Genomic DNA, 15,773 nt, shown 5'->3' on the forward strand with positions numbered 1-15,773 from the left:
TGGATCTCTGTCGAAAGGGTTTGAGATGTGGTTAAGACTGTGGCGTTTTTCAGGAGAGTTTAACAACAAACAAAAAGCAAACAGCGTAAATGTCTTCCAGTTCAACCGTCAAAAAAACCAACCTGCTTGTTTTATTTATTCATGCGGACAGGGTTTGCTAGCCAGTTGACAAAGTCCTCCGGAGTTTCATCCCCCCTCTCTCCCCCCGCCGATGTAGCAGCCTGACAGCAAGATTGACGGGGGCAGACTAGCCACCGAGCGAAGGCAGGCTAAACAGGGACACACTCCGCAATGATCGCCTTCCTCACGGTGGACTTACCAAAACAGAGTCCCAGCCGACTGCACTGTCACACAAGGTAAGGGGCAAAAAAATATAAAACAATAAAAAGCATGTGGCAATTCAGATGAATACACCTTTTAAAATTGATTGTGGAGCAAGGTGATACTTTCTTTCTTTGATTGTACTAGCAATGATTCAAGCTGTTATCCCTCAGTCCCCATCTCATCCCCACGACGCAGCCTTAAACCTTCATCCGTCCTTCAGATGAGACGTTAAGCCCAGAGGTCCCGTCTGCTTGTTTAGGTGGATGTTAAAGATCTTCCGTGGTCCTATTCAAAAAGAAAAGGGAGTTTCTCCCTCCCTCCCTCCCTCCCTCCCTCCCGGTGTCCTGGCCAACAATCCCCTCCAAATCATTTTTGAAAAATGTTGTCACTCACACCATCGCTGTTCGTGGGACACTGCTGTGCATAATTGCCTGTCGCGTTTCACCCACAAAACACACAGACACTCCACTCCACTCCTGTGAAACGCTTTGAGACCTCTCGATATTGTGATAAGGCGCTATATCAAATGTTCCGGCCTCCTGCTTGTCCCTTGTCCCCTCCGCTCTACCATCGGTCCCCATGCTTTCAGCCACTACTGCCCCAAATCTTTGGAACTCTCTCGCTCGATCTCTCCACCTTGCTCCCTCCTTCCCCCTTTTCAGAACACGGCTGAAGACCTTCCTCTTCGACTGTGCTTACCTCCTCCCTTCCCCCAGCTCGACCTCGTACTCCGCCACTGTTAAGCACTCCAAGACAGAGCCCCTGTGAAGGGTACTGTGTAATGCAAGTTGTTGTTTGACGAATCGGTGTTGGTTCATGTATGGAGATGTTTATTGGAAGCAAACATTGACTTCAGTCCAAGATCTGATTTGTCTTTAATCGCACAACAGATCGAACCAAAATAAACAGGAAAATGCGTACGTTTCCTTGTGTACTGTATTTTAGCACTAACCTCTTCTTGTTTTCTCTTCCCAGCTCCGTTTACTAACTTAGAGGACACAAACTCAGAGGTGAGGCCCTGGGCATGTTTTTATGAGTGTTTGGTTCAGTCCTGTCACTACGTGTAGCAGAGATGCATTCAGTCTGCAAAATCCATCATTGCCTTCCTATTCTTTCTCGAGAGTTATAGAGCAGTGGCCAGAGAACCGTATCCCAGCCCTGTGTCAGCAGCAAACACTGACACACAAGTCAAGTCACCTTGGCTGCAAAAATGCGTGCAGTGATGCGTAACAATGATGAACTGTAGTGACTGTGGAGGTCGCTTGAGAAACACACGATGCAAACGTTGTGTGCGAGGCATTGCAGGGTGGTGACTGCCACCTTGTGGGCAAAGCTGGCAGTGCAGCGAGTCAGCGTCCTGCCTTTTTTTTGTAATTTCACGTTGAAACTGATAAGATGATAAACCTTGGGAATGTGGGGGAGGGGGGGGGGGGGGGGGGGCGTCCAAAATAAAACGTGTAACAAGTTTGCATTAAAAGTTCGACTAAATCGAAAGGAAGGATGTGCATTTTCCATAGCGTCTCATCACATTACAATATCTTAAAGGGCTTCACAGGTGATTCCTGTGATTATTATTATATTATTATATATTATTATTCCTGTAAGTGTAGTGAGCGTGTAGGCAGCTAATTTGCCCACGGCAATGCCCCACAAACACTAGTCAAGTGAAACTCCCTTCTCCTTTTCAAAAGTGGCGTGTGGACCTTTACCGTCCGCCTGGACGAGCACTGACAGGAAAATGAAATGAATCTGAATGGACTGATTGTGTTTGATTTTTTCTTATACGTGAAAGTTAAAGTCCTCCTTCGATACCGACTGCTGAAAGTAATAGCCTTTAATTCTTTGTCAGGATGACAATGAGACATCCACGCTGTTTGAGATTGCATTGCTAAACGTCATACGCCAATTTAATGACAAGAAAGGTAAGGCATTGGGATCATTACTCCCGCTGTACGAGGTTATCGTAATAATCCTGGCATTTGATACAGCGCCTTATCACGTCTTCGAGACATCTCAAAGCGCCTCACAGGATATACTGGAAAGTGAATTGACTGTGTATTTTGTGGGTGAAACTCGGCAGGCAATTGCGCACAGCAGCGTCCCACAAACAGTGGTGGATTACGTACAGACTGCACCCCCCGCCCCCATACTAAAAAGGAGGGTCACTTTGCACATTTTCTTTGTTGGTGCACACTGAGAAGTTACTACATTTTAAATTGAAAAGCAAAAAAGCAAAAGGTTCAATTATATTCAAGAACATAAGCATTTGCGAGGCGAAAGACTATCTAGTTCGCCTTCCACCATCCTGGCAGTTGCTTGACGTGTCGTGTCCCAAACTGAATACTGTATCTCCGAGATATTATTTTCTAGCAGAAATCTATCTAATATAAGAACATAAATTTAATAATAATAATAACAATAATCCTTGTATTTGATACAGCTCTTTATCATGCCTTCGAGACGTCTCAAAGCGCTTCACAGAATAGACTATAAAGTGTATAGACTGTCTGTGACAGTGTGTACTGTGACAGTACAGAATATACTGTAAAGTGAATTGACTGTGTATTTTGTGAAATATTTCAGAACATCTGTTGAACAACGGAACATCACAAGCCAACGAAACGCTGCTGCTCTCTCCGGTCCTGTCCAAGGCCCTGGACACTGTAATGAAGTTCTTCCTGGACAAGGACAGAGAGCAGCCAGAGGAGAAAATCAACGTGACCCGACTGATGAAGGTGAGCGAGAAGAACTACAGCGCGGAGAGCCCCGTGGTCTTCGACATGGTCTCCAAGATCAGCCGCCTGGCCCAGGAGAAGTCGGTCGAGAAGGACTACATCAAGGAGCCGAGCAACGAGGCCTCGGCCGCTCTCCTGCCTAAAGGTACCATCATCACCAGCACTCTGCCCGGCCTGCACAGGAACCTGAGCGAGGACGTCATCGCCATCATCTCCTCGGAAGAGGACTCTGGCCGTGAAACCCCTTCAGCATCACTGGGGAGGAAAGCAGGCAACAGCAGCTCAGAGAAGGACACTGCGGCACACCCAGCTAACCCCACGTCCCCGGGCAATGGGGGGATGTTCAACATGTCCCAGGGGAACGGCACCAGAAAGGAGAGCCGGGTGGACCTCGCTGCCTCACAGCTGGTGTCGGAAATCAACAGCTACATGTTATGGATCGTGAGCTCCAACATGTCAGCCAATGCCAGCGCTGCCCAGACAGGCCAGAGGTTCCTGGACTTCATCACCAAACTGAACAAGCTGATCAGCAAAGCCCCCAAGGTCTTGGCCAGGAACAGCACCAAGGACCTGGAGGCCAGCCAGGAAATCCTGGGGAAGATGGTGTTCCTCAGCGTTCAGCAGGCCAAGCAGCTGCAGAACAAGCTGGAAGGGAAGGAGGTCCACAACCTCACCAACACCAAAATGCCCAATGCCACTGAGGCCAAACTGCCCACCAAGGTCAACATCACCGTCGTCGAGAAGCTGAAGAAGTCCAACCACTCAAACCAGCTCAACGAGACCGCACGGATGTTCTACCAACTGCAGAAAAACCTGGTGCAGCTGAAGGAGCAGATGGACAAGACAAGCAAAGCCAAGACGGCCTGGCTGCTGGAACACTCACTCACCATTGCCTCCCAGCTGAAGCAGATCCAGTGGCTGAGGAAGATGAGCCCTCTCATAGACTTCGAGCTGGAGACCCTGGAGAACTTTGCTACCATCCTGATGTCCGCGGGATGTCTGACCCAAACCAGCCATTGGGACGAATGTATTAGCATCACCGTGGAAGAGGTTTAGTGACGCGATTGGTGGAGACGTTCCCCCTCTGCTGAGTGGATAACAAAATCCATCCCCCCCACACCATTATCTTCTTCCTTCCTTCCTTCCTTCCTTCTTCTTCCTTCCTTCCTTCCTTCCTTCCTCTCTAACTCCCACCCTCCCTCTCTCTCTCTCTCTCCCTCCCTCCCTCCCACTCTCCCTCCGACCCTTGTTCCATCCCTCCATTCCCTCCCTCCCTCTCTCCCTCTATTCATCCATCCCTCCAGCATCTCACCACTAGCCCCCTCCCCTCCACAAAATAAGACAAGTTCTTTCTGAAACTAGTTTAAAAAATATCAAAATTTACATTTTTAAGTTTTGTTTCTCTTCTCAAATAAATGTAAAGAAAAAGTACAGGTAACGAACAAACAAAGCAACAGCGCTTCACATGTGTATGTTTTTATTTTAACGACTCGGTTCAAATAGAGTGATTCCACTTTTCGTGTCCTGTTTATAATAATAGTTAATAATAATAATCCTTGCATTTGACACAAGGCCTTATCACGTTAGTGAGCCGCCTCAAAGTGCTTCACAGAACATATTGTAAAGCGTAGTGACTGTGTATTTTGTGGGCGAAACGCGGCAGCCGATTGCGCACAGCAGCGTTCCCCACAAACAGCCGTGGATTGAGTGACCGATTTATTATTATTTATTTATTTGGGGGGGGGGGGGATTATTATCCCAGGATAAGCGATCCGCCAATTGATTAACAACCGGGTTAATGCCTGGTAAACAGAGGTGTGGAATAAAGAAACTTGCTTAAGGTTTCGCCCTGCCCGGGAATCGAACCCGGGTCCTCTCGCTTGCGAGGCGAGAGCTGTAGTGTTACGGGACTCCATGAAACTTGTCATTTTTATTTATTCTTTTCAGGGCGAGTCAGATCGGATGGTGGGGGGTGGGGGTGGAGGGGGAAGGGCTGAAGACGGTAAATCGTGAGCATGCGACGGGGTTTTTTTTAATTGCAGCCGCTTTAAGAGGTGTGAGTAACGAGGAGCTGTCACTGACACCTGGTTTTATATCCGTGACGGATCATTTAAAGCCAACAACAACAACAACAACCTCTTTAACCCAGCGCTGAGGAGGAGGGCTTGCGGACAGCATCAACGTTGAAGATCGTGCAGCGTCTCTTGAAAACAACTTCTCCTCTCCTCAGAGGCACGAAACAATCCGGAGTATAGATCGCACTCGCGAGAGAGAGGGAGAGAGAAGAGAGACGTGTGCATTTCTTGTTTCAAACAGTGAACTGAGGGAAGAGGAAGGAGCAAGTTGCAAGTTGGAGCGCTGAGAATCCAGAGGGAAAATCCAGAGCCTCAGGTAACAGGAAGCTGCAGGGTAGTGCCAGCCTGGCTTGGTGTAGCCCCAGCCTGGCTCAGGGTAGTGCCAGCCTGGCTCGGTGTAGTGCCAGCCTGGCTCGGTGTAGTGCCAGCCTGGCTTGGTGTAGCCCCAGCCTGGCTCGGTGTAGTGCCAGCCTGGCTCGGTGTAGTGCCAGCCTGGCTCAGTGTAGTGCCAGCCTGGCTCAGTGTAGTGCCAGCCTGGCTCAGTGTAGTGCCAGCCTGGCTCGGTGTAGTGCCAGCCTGGCTCGGTATAGTGCCAGCCTGGTGAAGTGGTAACTCTCTCGCCTCTGAGTCAGAAGGTTGTGAGTTCAAGTCCCACGTCAGGACTTGGGATCACACAGTCTAAGCTATCGCCCCATTGCAGTGCTGGGGAGCGCTGCACTGTCAGAGGTGCTGTCCTTTGGATGAGACCTTAAACCGAGGTCCCGACTGCCTGTTCAGGTGGACGTTAAAGATCTCGTGGCACTATTAGAAAAGAGAAGGGAGTTTCTCTCTCCCTCCCGGTGTCCTGGCCGATAAACCCCCCCAAATGAAAACAAATTGGTCCTTCGTTTCATGTCTGTTCTGGGGACGTTGCTGGGCAAGACTGTGAACAGAAGTTTCTGTTGGAACATCAGTGTCCTTTACAAAGTCGGCAGCTTTGACGAGTGACGTCCAAGGGTCTGATGTCTGCCCTCACTCCTCACACCCCTCACACCTCCTGAGAGAGCAGTGTGAATTCAGGAAGTTGTTTGCTCAGCAGGGAATTAACAACATGGGATCATTTGTATCTCGTTCTTCTGGTCCTGACATCGCTCTGGCAACGGCGGCCAATTTTATTCAGCCCCGCTGGCTGTGAAGTGCGGTCTCTCGTGCAGTATGAATGGGTGTTGGGGTTGGGAGGGGGGGGGGGTGTTCAGAGCCAGTTTGTCCATGTGTTTTTGATAGGTGATAAACAAGATGATGGCTGCGTCGCAAATACTTTTATATTTAGTTTCTCTTTGGGAACACAAACTTTATTCTATTATAATGTAGAATCTCACCACAGGCAGCAAACCATGCCCCCAGCCCTCCCCCCCCCCCACACCCCACCCCATCCCCTGTAATTTGGGGGAACTTAGCTACTGGTTATTGTTAACAAGTTGGAGTTTGACGATCGACCTCTTCGCAGAGATTGTGAGCGTGTGGGGCAATTAGCCCATTCCAGCATTTCAGTCCCCTCACCCTGTCCTCCTCTCTCCTGTGCCTGTGGTTCTGTGTACTGTCATGGCCACAGCACCATGAACGTGGACGATGACGCCAAGTGGCTGGAGTGGGTGACCAGGCAGTTTGAGAGCATCGCGGGCGAGGATAAGGAGATCGATTTGGAAGAGTTCACGTCTGCGCTCAAAGTGAAAGAGGCAAGTCTGCGTTCTCGCACATTGTGGAGGAGATTTAATGACAATCTCCCTCCCTCCCTCCCTCCTCCCCACCTTTAAAGCCTTAAGACTTTCCTTTAAAGGTGCTTTCAGTCACCTTGCCTCCCCCGCCCACGGCCCCCCCAAACTCATCCTGTGAAGCCCTTTGAGACGTTTCAATGATGTGATAGGGCGCTATATAAATTGCAAGCATTATTATTATTTTTTCTCAGTCTTTCTTTGCAGAGAGGTTCTTTGCTCTGTTTGACTCGGACGCCAGCGGGAGCATTAGCCTGGATGAGCTGCTGAAAGCCTTGGACCTGCTCATCCACGGGAACGAGACAGACAAACTCCGATTTCTCTTCCAAGTCTACGATGTGGATGGTAACGTCTGGCCCTAAACCCGCCCCAGCACAATGAATGGGGCCTACCTAGCGCACACTCAATAAAAACAAGAGGCCCGAAGCGATACCTAACCCAGTTTTAACAGTAAAGTTTCATTTTTATTTCCAGATGCATGAGATACTTCAGTCGCTCGGCTTCCTCTCCAATCTGGCTCGATAATCGCTTACTTCTATCGTCCTTTCCTCGTGTCTCGCACAGCGCTTTGGGATGTCCTCCCGACACGGAAGGCGCTGCGCAAGTGTAATTTGTTGTTGTTGTTGTTGTCTTGTCGGTCACGCGCGACAACGTCACCTCGCGGCGACTGACCGGCGCTTTGACCCGTTTCCGATCACTTCGTTGGCTTTGCAGGCAGCGGCTCCATTGACCCAGACGAGTTGCGGATTGTGCTGAAGTCCTGCCTGAGGGAGAGCGCCATCTCTCTGCCCGAGGAGAAGCTGGATGACCTGACCCTCGCGCTCTTCGAGTCCGCAGACAAGGACAGCAGTGGCACCATCACCTTCGAGGAGCTCAAGGAGGAGCTGGAGAACTTTCCGGAAGTGATGGAAAACCTGACCATAAGGTACGGTTTCGCCCCACGTCTCAATGGGGTGGGAAGGGGGGAGGTTGAGTGGGGGGGGGATAACAACAACTGGTATTTATATAGTGCCCTTCATACCGGACCAACTTCTCACAGTGATCTTAGAGTGGATTTTGTTTTTGGTCAACCAAGTGTCTGACACATATGTAAAAAAACACTATTCTCTCCCCCCCCCCCCCCGCTCCCCCTCTCCTCCCCCTTTCCCTCCCTCTCCAGTGCCGCCAACTGGCTGAAGCCCCCCTGCACGGAGAAGCGTAAGAACAAGCCCCCCCGCTACTTGACGCCCGCCTATTGGTTGAACAACAGCCGCAAGCTCCTCTTCATGTGTTGCTACCTCCTCGTCAACATCTTCCTCTTCATCTTCGCCGCCATGAAGCACAGCGAGCTCGGGAGGTGGGTCATGGTGGCCAAGGGCTGCGGTCAGTGCCTCAACTTCAACTGTACCTTCATTGTGGTGAGTAACTGTGAGTAACCGGGGAGGGGCCGCAGGGATCTGGGTGGTGGGTGGGGGGTTGGGGGGTGGGGGGGGGTGATCTGAGCTCACGGTCGAGGCCGACTCTCCAGTGCAGGGCTGGGGTGTTGGAAAACCATGGTGCAGTGTAGTGACTGTGTGTTATGTAGGCGAACAGGAGAGAGAGAGAGGGTGTGCGCGTGTGTACCCCCTGGGAGTTTTTCCGAGGCTTCCCAGGAAGGAGATGCGCTTTCCCTCTCGTGCTTTCCTCTGGATGCCCCCCCCCCACCCCGGCGCTGTGTTACCTGTGCGGGGGGTGTCAGCGCTCTCACTGTTGCTGACGTGCTGTGTGTCCTTCAGGTGCTGATGCTGCGGCGGGGCTGACCTGGCTAAGGGCCACCTGGGTGGTCCGGGTGCTGCCACTCGACCAGCACGTCCTGCTCCACCAGCTGGTCGGCTTCGCTATCTTCGGGCTGACAGTCGTTCACTCTAACGCTCACGTCATCAATTTCGGTGAGTCACTGCGGGGGTGGGGGGGATGGGAGGTGGGGGGATGTGGGGGGATGAGGGTGGACGGGGTTCGGGGGGGAGGGGGAGAATGGTGGGGGTGAAAGGCAGCGTCGTCCATCAGGAGATTGAAAAGGGAGGAAGAAGTTGCATGTTCACAGGGTTACACGGTTAGTTAAACAGCGTTACACAGTTACTGCACTTAGTTTATATAGAATTGCATAGTTAGTTACGTATCAATAATAATAATAATCTTCGCATTTGATATAGTACATCATCACGTCCTTGAGACGTCGCAAAGAGCACCACAGGATACATTGTGAAGTGTAGTGACTGTGCAGTGTAGTGGCGGCTTGAGTGACCACATTTTTTTGGGGGGGTGGGGTGGGGGGGGGGTGGGGGGAAGGGATTATTACCTCCAGAAAGCGATCCGGTAATATGTTAACTATGATAGTTAGTTGCGTAGCATTCATTGAGATAACACAGTTAGTCGCAAACAGTTACGTAGTTAGCGACACAGAGTTACATAACATTGGACAGAGTTACGCAGAGTTCTCCTCGTCTCCCCCTTTGCTCTGTTGGGAATGATCCGAAACTCTGTTGGGAATGATCCCGTTGCCCCCGTCCCCCGTCCCCCGGCCCCCGGCCCCCGGCCCTCGGCTCTCGGCTCGGTTGGCTGCTCTCGCACCTCGTGTGCGAGACGGTCCGCAGCCTGAGTTGTTGTTGTCGTTCTGCTCAGTGACGCTGACTCGAGGCGGCAGCTCGTACCGGCTGTGGGAGTACCTGCTGACCACGCGGCCTGGGATCGGCTGGGTGTACGGCACGGCGTCAATCACCGGCATCGTCCTGCAGCTGCTCATCGTCGTCATGTTGATCTGCTCCAGCACCTTCGTCCGTAGAAGTGGGCACTTCGAGGTTCGAGATTGCCGTGAACTCCCACTCTCTTTATCGCACAATTAGCCGTGCGCATATCGGCTTCCGCGCGTCACCCAAAGAGCACGCAGTCACTCCACTTTACACTATATACCCTGTGAAGCGCTTTGAGACGTCTCGCGGATATGATAAGGCGCTGTGTTAAATGCAAGGATTATTTATTCTACACCCAATACTGTGTCCTCACTGCGCTCCCCACGCCGTCTCCTGCTCCTCGTCCCACCAAAGTCTCTCTAACCCCCTGTGCTACCGCCTCCAGGTGTTTTATTGGACGCACTTGAGTTACATCTGGGTGTGGGCTCTCCTGGTCCTGCACTGCTCCAACTTCTGGAAGTGGTTTGTGGTGTCCGGGTTCCTGTTCCTTATGGAAAAAATCATCGGTATCGCCGTCTCCCGGATCGGAGGAACTCAGGTTGTGGAGGTCAATCTGCTCCCCTCCAAGGTCAGTGCACACACTGGCCACTCCAACGACCCAATGTCCAACATACCAACGTGCAAATACAACCAACGTGCCACACCGCAACGTGCAACTGTGCAACACACCGACCTTCCCCGTCCACCCCCCCCACACACAGGTGACAGGTTCCTCTGCTCAGCTAACCCCATGTCCTTCTCAATGTCCAGGTGACCCATCTGGTTATCAAACGATCTCCGTTCTTCCACTACAAGGCCGGAGACTACGTGTATCTGAACATCCCGGTCATCGCCAAGTACGAGTGGCACCCCTTCACCATCAGCAGCGCCCCAGAGCAGCAAGGTACCACAGCTGGCAGTGATCCAGTGACTCCCTGTCAGGGGTTTGGGGTTGATCCCCGTAGCGTTCCAGAGGGTACATTCTGGGAACCTTCAGGATCACTTGTGCCAACCTGCCGGGGTGGGGGTGGGAGCGGGCAGCTGAGCCGGGGACATGGGAGGGCCATCGCCTGGTGGTGACCTGACTGTGACGGGGTTTGGTTTGTGTTCCAGACACCATCTGGCTCCACATCCGCTCGCTCGGCCAGTGGACCAACCGTCTGTACGAGTACTTCAGGCAGCCTGAGCGAGAGGGCACCGACCTCGGGACCCAGAGCCTCAGCCACAACCTGAGGAACAAGCGCTACCAGCGATGGCCTCAGGTCTGCTCTCCTCTCCCTGCTCTATTACAATCCCGAAAATTCTCCTGTGGCCTCCTCGACCCTCCCCTCCCCTCGTGCCCACCTCGTACCACCCTCATGCCCGCGGTGGCTGTTTATAGCAGTGTCTGTGTGCACCCCCCCCCACCCCCTTCACTCTCGTGGTGGATGTTTACAGCGGTGTCTGTGTGCCCCGGTCTCGCTGCATGGGGCGGTGGCCACTAATCAGGACGACACGGTGGAGCTGACCTCGTACACAGCGAGCTGCCCCCCCCACACTGAGGAGATGACGGTGGGTGTGGAGAGCGAGGACTCGACGCCGTTCAGGGAGGTGAGAGTCACGGGGACTAAACCTCCCACCACTTTATTTTGCATGAGCGGAAATAACACTTTCATAAGACCACCCGGTGTGAACATCAACCAGCCCAGTGACACCGAAACATAACATCACAATAATCTGGGACTCACAAGGGCATATGGACAGGACAGTCATCCGTAACAGACAGATATTATCACAAAGAACCAAAGAGATTTAGTAATACTAGATGTTGTATTATTGAGAATAATCCTTGCATTTGATATCGCGCCTTATTATGTCTTCGAGACGTCTCAAAGCGCTTCACAGGATACACTGCAAAGGGAATTGACTGTATATTTTGTGGGACGTATATTGATGTGACTATTATCCCAAGTGATTACAATGTGAGAAACAAGGAACTAGAGAAAATCAGGAAATATATCCTGGAGTTTAATCAGCTGGAAAAAATGTGCAATGACACACTGTAATGGTATTTGTGCTTTGCTTGTATTTAGATTTCTGCCAAACTAAGTGAGAATCACCAGTACTGCAACATCAAGGTAAACCCTTCCCTTACTGTCCCTTACCCTGACCTTAAATTTACAGTGTTTCGTGAAGCCTCAATAAGATCAACAGCTTGCGTTTGCACAGCGGCCTTCACGCGGAGTGGCGTCTCGGAGCGCTTAACAATGGCGGAGCCTAACATCGTGCCGTGGGCTCAGAGCTTAGATCATTCTTCACCAGGTTATTTATAATTTTTTTTTGGGGGGGGGCTGTGGGTGGGGCCTGTTCCTTGCAGTGTTACCTTGACGGTCCCTACGGAACCCCGACACGGACAATATTCGCCTCGGAGCACGCCGTGCTGATCGGAGCTGGGATCGGGATCACTCCCTTTGCCTCCATCCTGCAGAGCATCATGTACAGGTAGGATTCCCATAGCCCACAGGACAGGAGAGAAGAGGAGAGGGGTGAGTGATGACTGTAGCGGGTTCTGGATCACAGGGATAAAGAGATACTGCTTTGTCTATATTAACATTCCCGTGAGGCGTCGTGAAAGGGTTGAGCACAAATTGGTGGTTCTGAGTTGGCTTTTTCCCTGCTCTTAACCCGCGCTGTACCTGACCAGTCTCTGACGTGTGTTAGTTTGTGTGTTACTGTGTGTGGGTTACTGTGTGTGTTGTTGAGTGTGTTATTGTGTGGGTTACTGTGTGTGTGTTACTGTGTGTGTTATTGTGTGTGTTACTGTGTGTGTATTATTGTGTGTGATATTGTGTGGCTTTGCCCCAGGTATCGGATGAGGAAACAGAACTGTCCCAACTGTAACTATTCCTGGTGCCAAAACGTCAAAGACAATGAGATGAATCTGAGGAAGGTGAGTGTTAGGATTAACCCCCCCTCCCCGCCCCCACCCCTCCATCTGCCCCCACCTCTCCCTCCGCAGCCAATTCTCAGCACCGCAAGGTCTGACTGTGAGAGTGTCTCTGTGCCTCCAGGTTGACTTTATCTGGATCAACAGAGACCAGAAGTCCTTTGAGTGGTTTGTCAGCCTCCTGACCAAGCTGGAAATGGACCAGGCAGATCAGGAACCTGACGGTAGGGGTCACTACGACTAATAATCGTTACATTTGATGTGGCGCCTTATCACGTCGTTGAGACGTCTCCGAGTGCTTTGTAGGTTTTATTGTAAAGTACAGCCACAGTGTATTTTCTAGGTAATGGAAGCCTGGGATTGGGGGTCGGGGGGTTATATAAAATATTCCTTGCATTTGATATAGCGCCTTATCATGTCTTCTAGGCGTCTCAAAGCGGTTCATAGAAGATACTAAAGTGGTTTGACTGTATTTTTTGTGGGAGAAACGCGGCAGCCAATGTCCCACAAACAGCCGTAGATTGAAGCGACCAATTTATTATTGTTTTTTTCTTGAGGGACTATTATCAGGCGTGTGAGTGGCGTGAGGAAACTTGCCCAAGGTTTTGCCCCCTGCCGGGAATCGAACCCAGGTCTCTCGCTTGCGAGGCGAGGGCTCTAACTGTTGCACTGTCCTGTAGGTTGGGGACTGGGGGATTGCGGGGGGCTGGGGGGGGGTTGAGTGCTTGGGGGCCGGGGGGCGTTAGGGGCTGATGTATCTTTGCTGTGTGGCTTTAGGCAGGTTCCTGGAGATGCACATGTACATGACCTCTGCGCTCAGTAAGAATGACATGAAGGCACTCGGCCTGCAGATGGCATTGGACCTGTTGGCCAAGAAGGAGAAACGAGACTCCATTACTGGGTTGAGGACCCGAACCCAGCCTGGGCGCCCCGACTGGAGCAAGGTACCCCAACTCCTGCCCCCAACCCTCGCTCCCCCCACACCGTTTGCCTCCGCCCGTACCTCACCCCCTCATCACCTCCTGCCTCCAGCCTCCACTATTCCAATGCCCTCCTCACCCTCCCATCTTCCCAGCTCCACTACCCACCACCAACAATTAATTCAGAACTCTGCCGCCCGTGTACTCACCCGCACTAAACCCCGCACCCCCATCACGCCAGTCCTCGCCAGGCTCCGCTGGCTGCCAATCACAGAAGAGATCGAATTCAAGATCTTCACACCCGTCTACAAATCCCTTCACTCCCTGGCACCTCCTTGCCTCTCCGACCTCCTCACTCCCAATCCACCATCCAGCGCCTCCACTCGACTGGTACCGGCCTCCTGCTCGTCCCTCGCACCCTCCACTCCACCATCGGAGGTCGTGCTTTCAGCCACTACACCCCAAAACTCTGGAACATTCTCCCTCAATCCCTCCGCCTTACCCCCTCTCTCCCTTTTTTCAAGTCCCGCCTGAAAACCTTCCTCTTCGACCGCGCTTACGGTCACCAGCCCACTCCCCCCGGCTCAGAGTCAGGCTCCGCCACTGATAAGCTCTTAGACGCTACCCTGCGTGGAGGGTGCTGTATAAGTGCAAGTTGTTGTTGCTGTTGCTGGGACGTCCTCCCGACGTGAACGGCGCTAGACACACTTCATTTTGTTGTTGTTGTTGTTTAATGCTGAGACCATGTCTCTCCTGTCGCAGGTGTTTCAGAAAGTAGCCGACGAGATGAAGGGCAAAGTCCACGTCTTCTTCTGTGGTTCGCCCGCCCTGGCCAAGACCGTCAAGGCTCAGTGCGAGCACTTTGGCTTCAAGTTTTACAAAGAGAACTTCCAGTAACGTGGCCCACCATGTGCGCTCCGTCCTTCCCTCTCCAGAGCCCCTCCCCCACCGTGCCCCCTCCCCATCACCCCCTCTCTACCTTCACCACCCATGCCTTTTGATCCTTCACCTCATCTCTGCTCTGTCCTTCCAGTGCCTTGGGACGTCCTCCCGACAGGAGAGGTGCTAGACACATGTCAGTTGTTGTTGTTATATCAGTCCCCTCTTCCCTGCTCAGTGTTGTCCTATCGTTCCTGTGAAGCGCTTTGAGCACGTCTGTCCTAACTGAAAGGTGCCGTGTAAGTACAAGTTGTTGTTTGTTTGTCTGTTTATTTGTTTGTTTGATTGCTAGGATGTAAGGAGGACATTCAGCCCATCGAGCCTGTTCCGCTAGTTAATTAGAGAACGGCAGGTCTGTTAATCTCATTCCTGTTCCCTTTTTCTCCAGTAATGCTCTGCGCCTCATCCACACCATTTCCACAGCCTCGTTACCCAGCGCTCTCCAGGAGTTAAACATCCTGGTTGTTCCTGCCAGCATGGCTTTCTGGGGCAATGAGGTCCACATTCTGGCCACCTCCCGCAGGAGGCAGTATCTCTCATCGTGTTTGTGTTTGATGGGTGGAAAACCTGGAATAAATGTGTGTGTTGTAAGGCTATGGGTCGTCGTCTGTACTTGATTGTACTCTTGGACAGGACACAACATGTGTAGTGTAGTGGTTAGAGCACCCGGCTCACACGCGAGAGGACCCGGGTTCGAATACTATGCGGGACAAAACCTTAGACAAGTTTCCTCACTCCACACACGCGGGTTTACCCAGCAGTAATTAGGAACCCTGTTGTTAGTTGATTGGCCGATCGCTTTTCGGGGGTAGTAATCCCTTTTAAAAAATGTGGGCATTCAATCCACGACTGTTTGTGGGGACGCTGCTGTGCGCAATTGGCTGCCGCATTTTGCCCACAAATCATACAGTCAATTCGCTTTACAATATATTCTGTGAGTTGAGTTGCCTCAACGACGTGACAAGGCGCTATGTCAAATGCGAGGATTATTATTATTATTACTCCTCCTACCCCCCACCCCTCTCCCTGCAAGCCTCATCTGGTGTCAGCCTGGCTCGGTCGGAAGTGCTCTCATTTGCCTCTGTAATCATTCTGCAATCAGTTACACTCTGTAAAGTGCTCTGGGGGCTGTGTATTTCCATGTTGAAAGGTGTTGCGCGGACAGAGGCTGTGACATTTGGGAGAACATGTGTCGGTGGTGTAGTGGCGGGTGTGTGCCAGCAGCGGGCGCCAGCAGCTTACTGATGCCGCTTCAGCCTCATTCAATATCGTTGAGCAGAAAAAAGTGGGTAATAATTGTCCAGTATGTGCTCTGGTGCCCTTCAACTTAAAGGATTATTATTTCTGTAAAGTAGCAAGACTGTGTATTTTGTAGGGCAAATGTGGCAGCCAATTTGCGCGCAGCAACGTCCCGCA

At 51.6% G+C, this 15,773-nt stretch overlaps 1 protein-coding gene across 1 annotated transcript; it reads left to right on the forward strand.

Moving 5' to 3' along the window:
• Positions 1–5,319: 5,319 nt before the first annotated feature.
• On the forward strand, positions 5,320–15,006 carry nox5 (NADPH oxidase, EF-hand calcium binding domain 5). The gene is given in 19 exon segments (XM_042343133.1): positions 5,320–5,450; positions 6,726–6,849; positions 7,080–7,230; positions 7,600–7,810; positions 8,045–8,282; positions 8,640–8,655; positions 8,658–8,792; positions 9,526–9,701; positions 9,979–10,161; positions 10,344–10,476; positions 10,686–10,834; positions 11,645–11,689; positions 11,929–12,053; positions 12,417–12,501; positions 12,623–12,722; positions 13,276–13,442; positions 14,181–14,311; positions 14,746–14,886; positions 14,991–15,006. Coding segments are annotated over 18 exon segments (2,322 nt in total). The 5' UTR covers positions 5,320–5,450; positions 6,726–6,729.
• Positions 15,007–15,773: the final 767 nt, after the last annotated feature.

This window comes from Callorhinchus milii, unplaced genomic scaffold (assembly GCF_018977255.1).
Source record: "Callorhinchus milii isolate IMCB2004 unplaced genomic scaffold, IMCB_Cmil_1.0 Scaffold22, whole genome shotgun sequence".
NCBI classification, from domain to species: Eukaryota; Metazoa; Chordata; class Chondrichthyes; order Chimaeriformes; family Callorhinchidae; genus Callorhinchus; species Callorhinchus milii.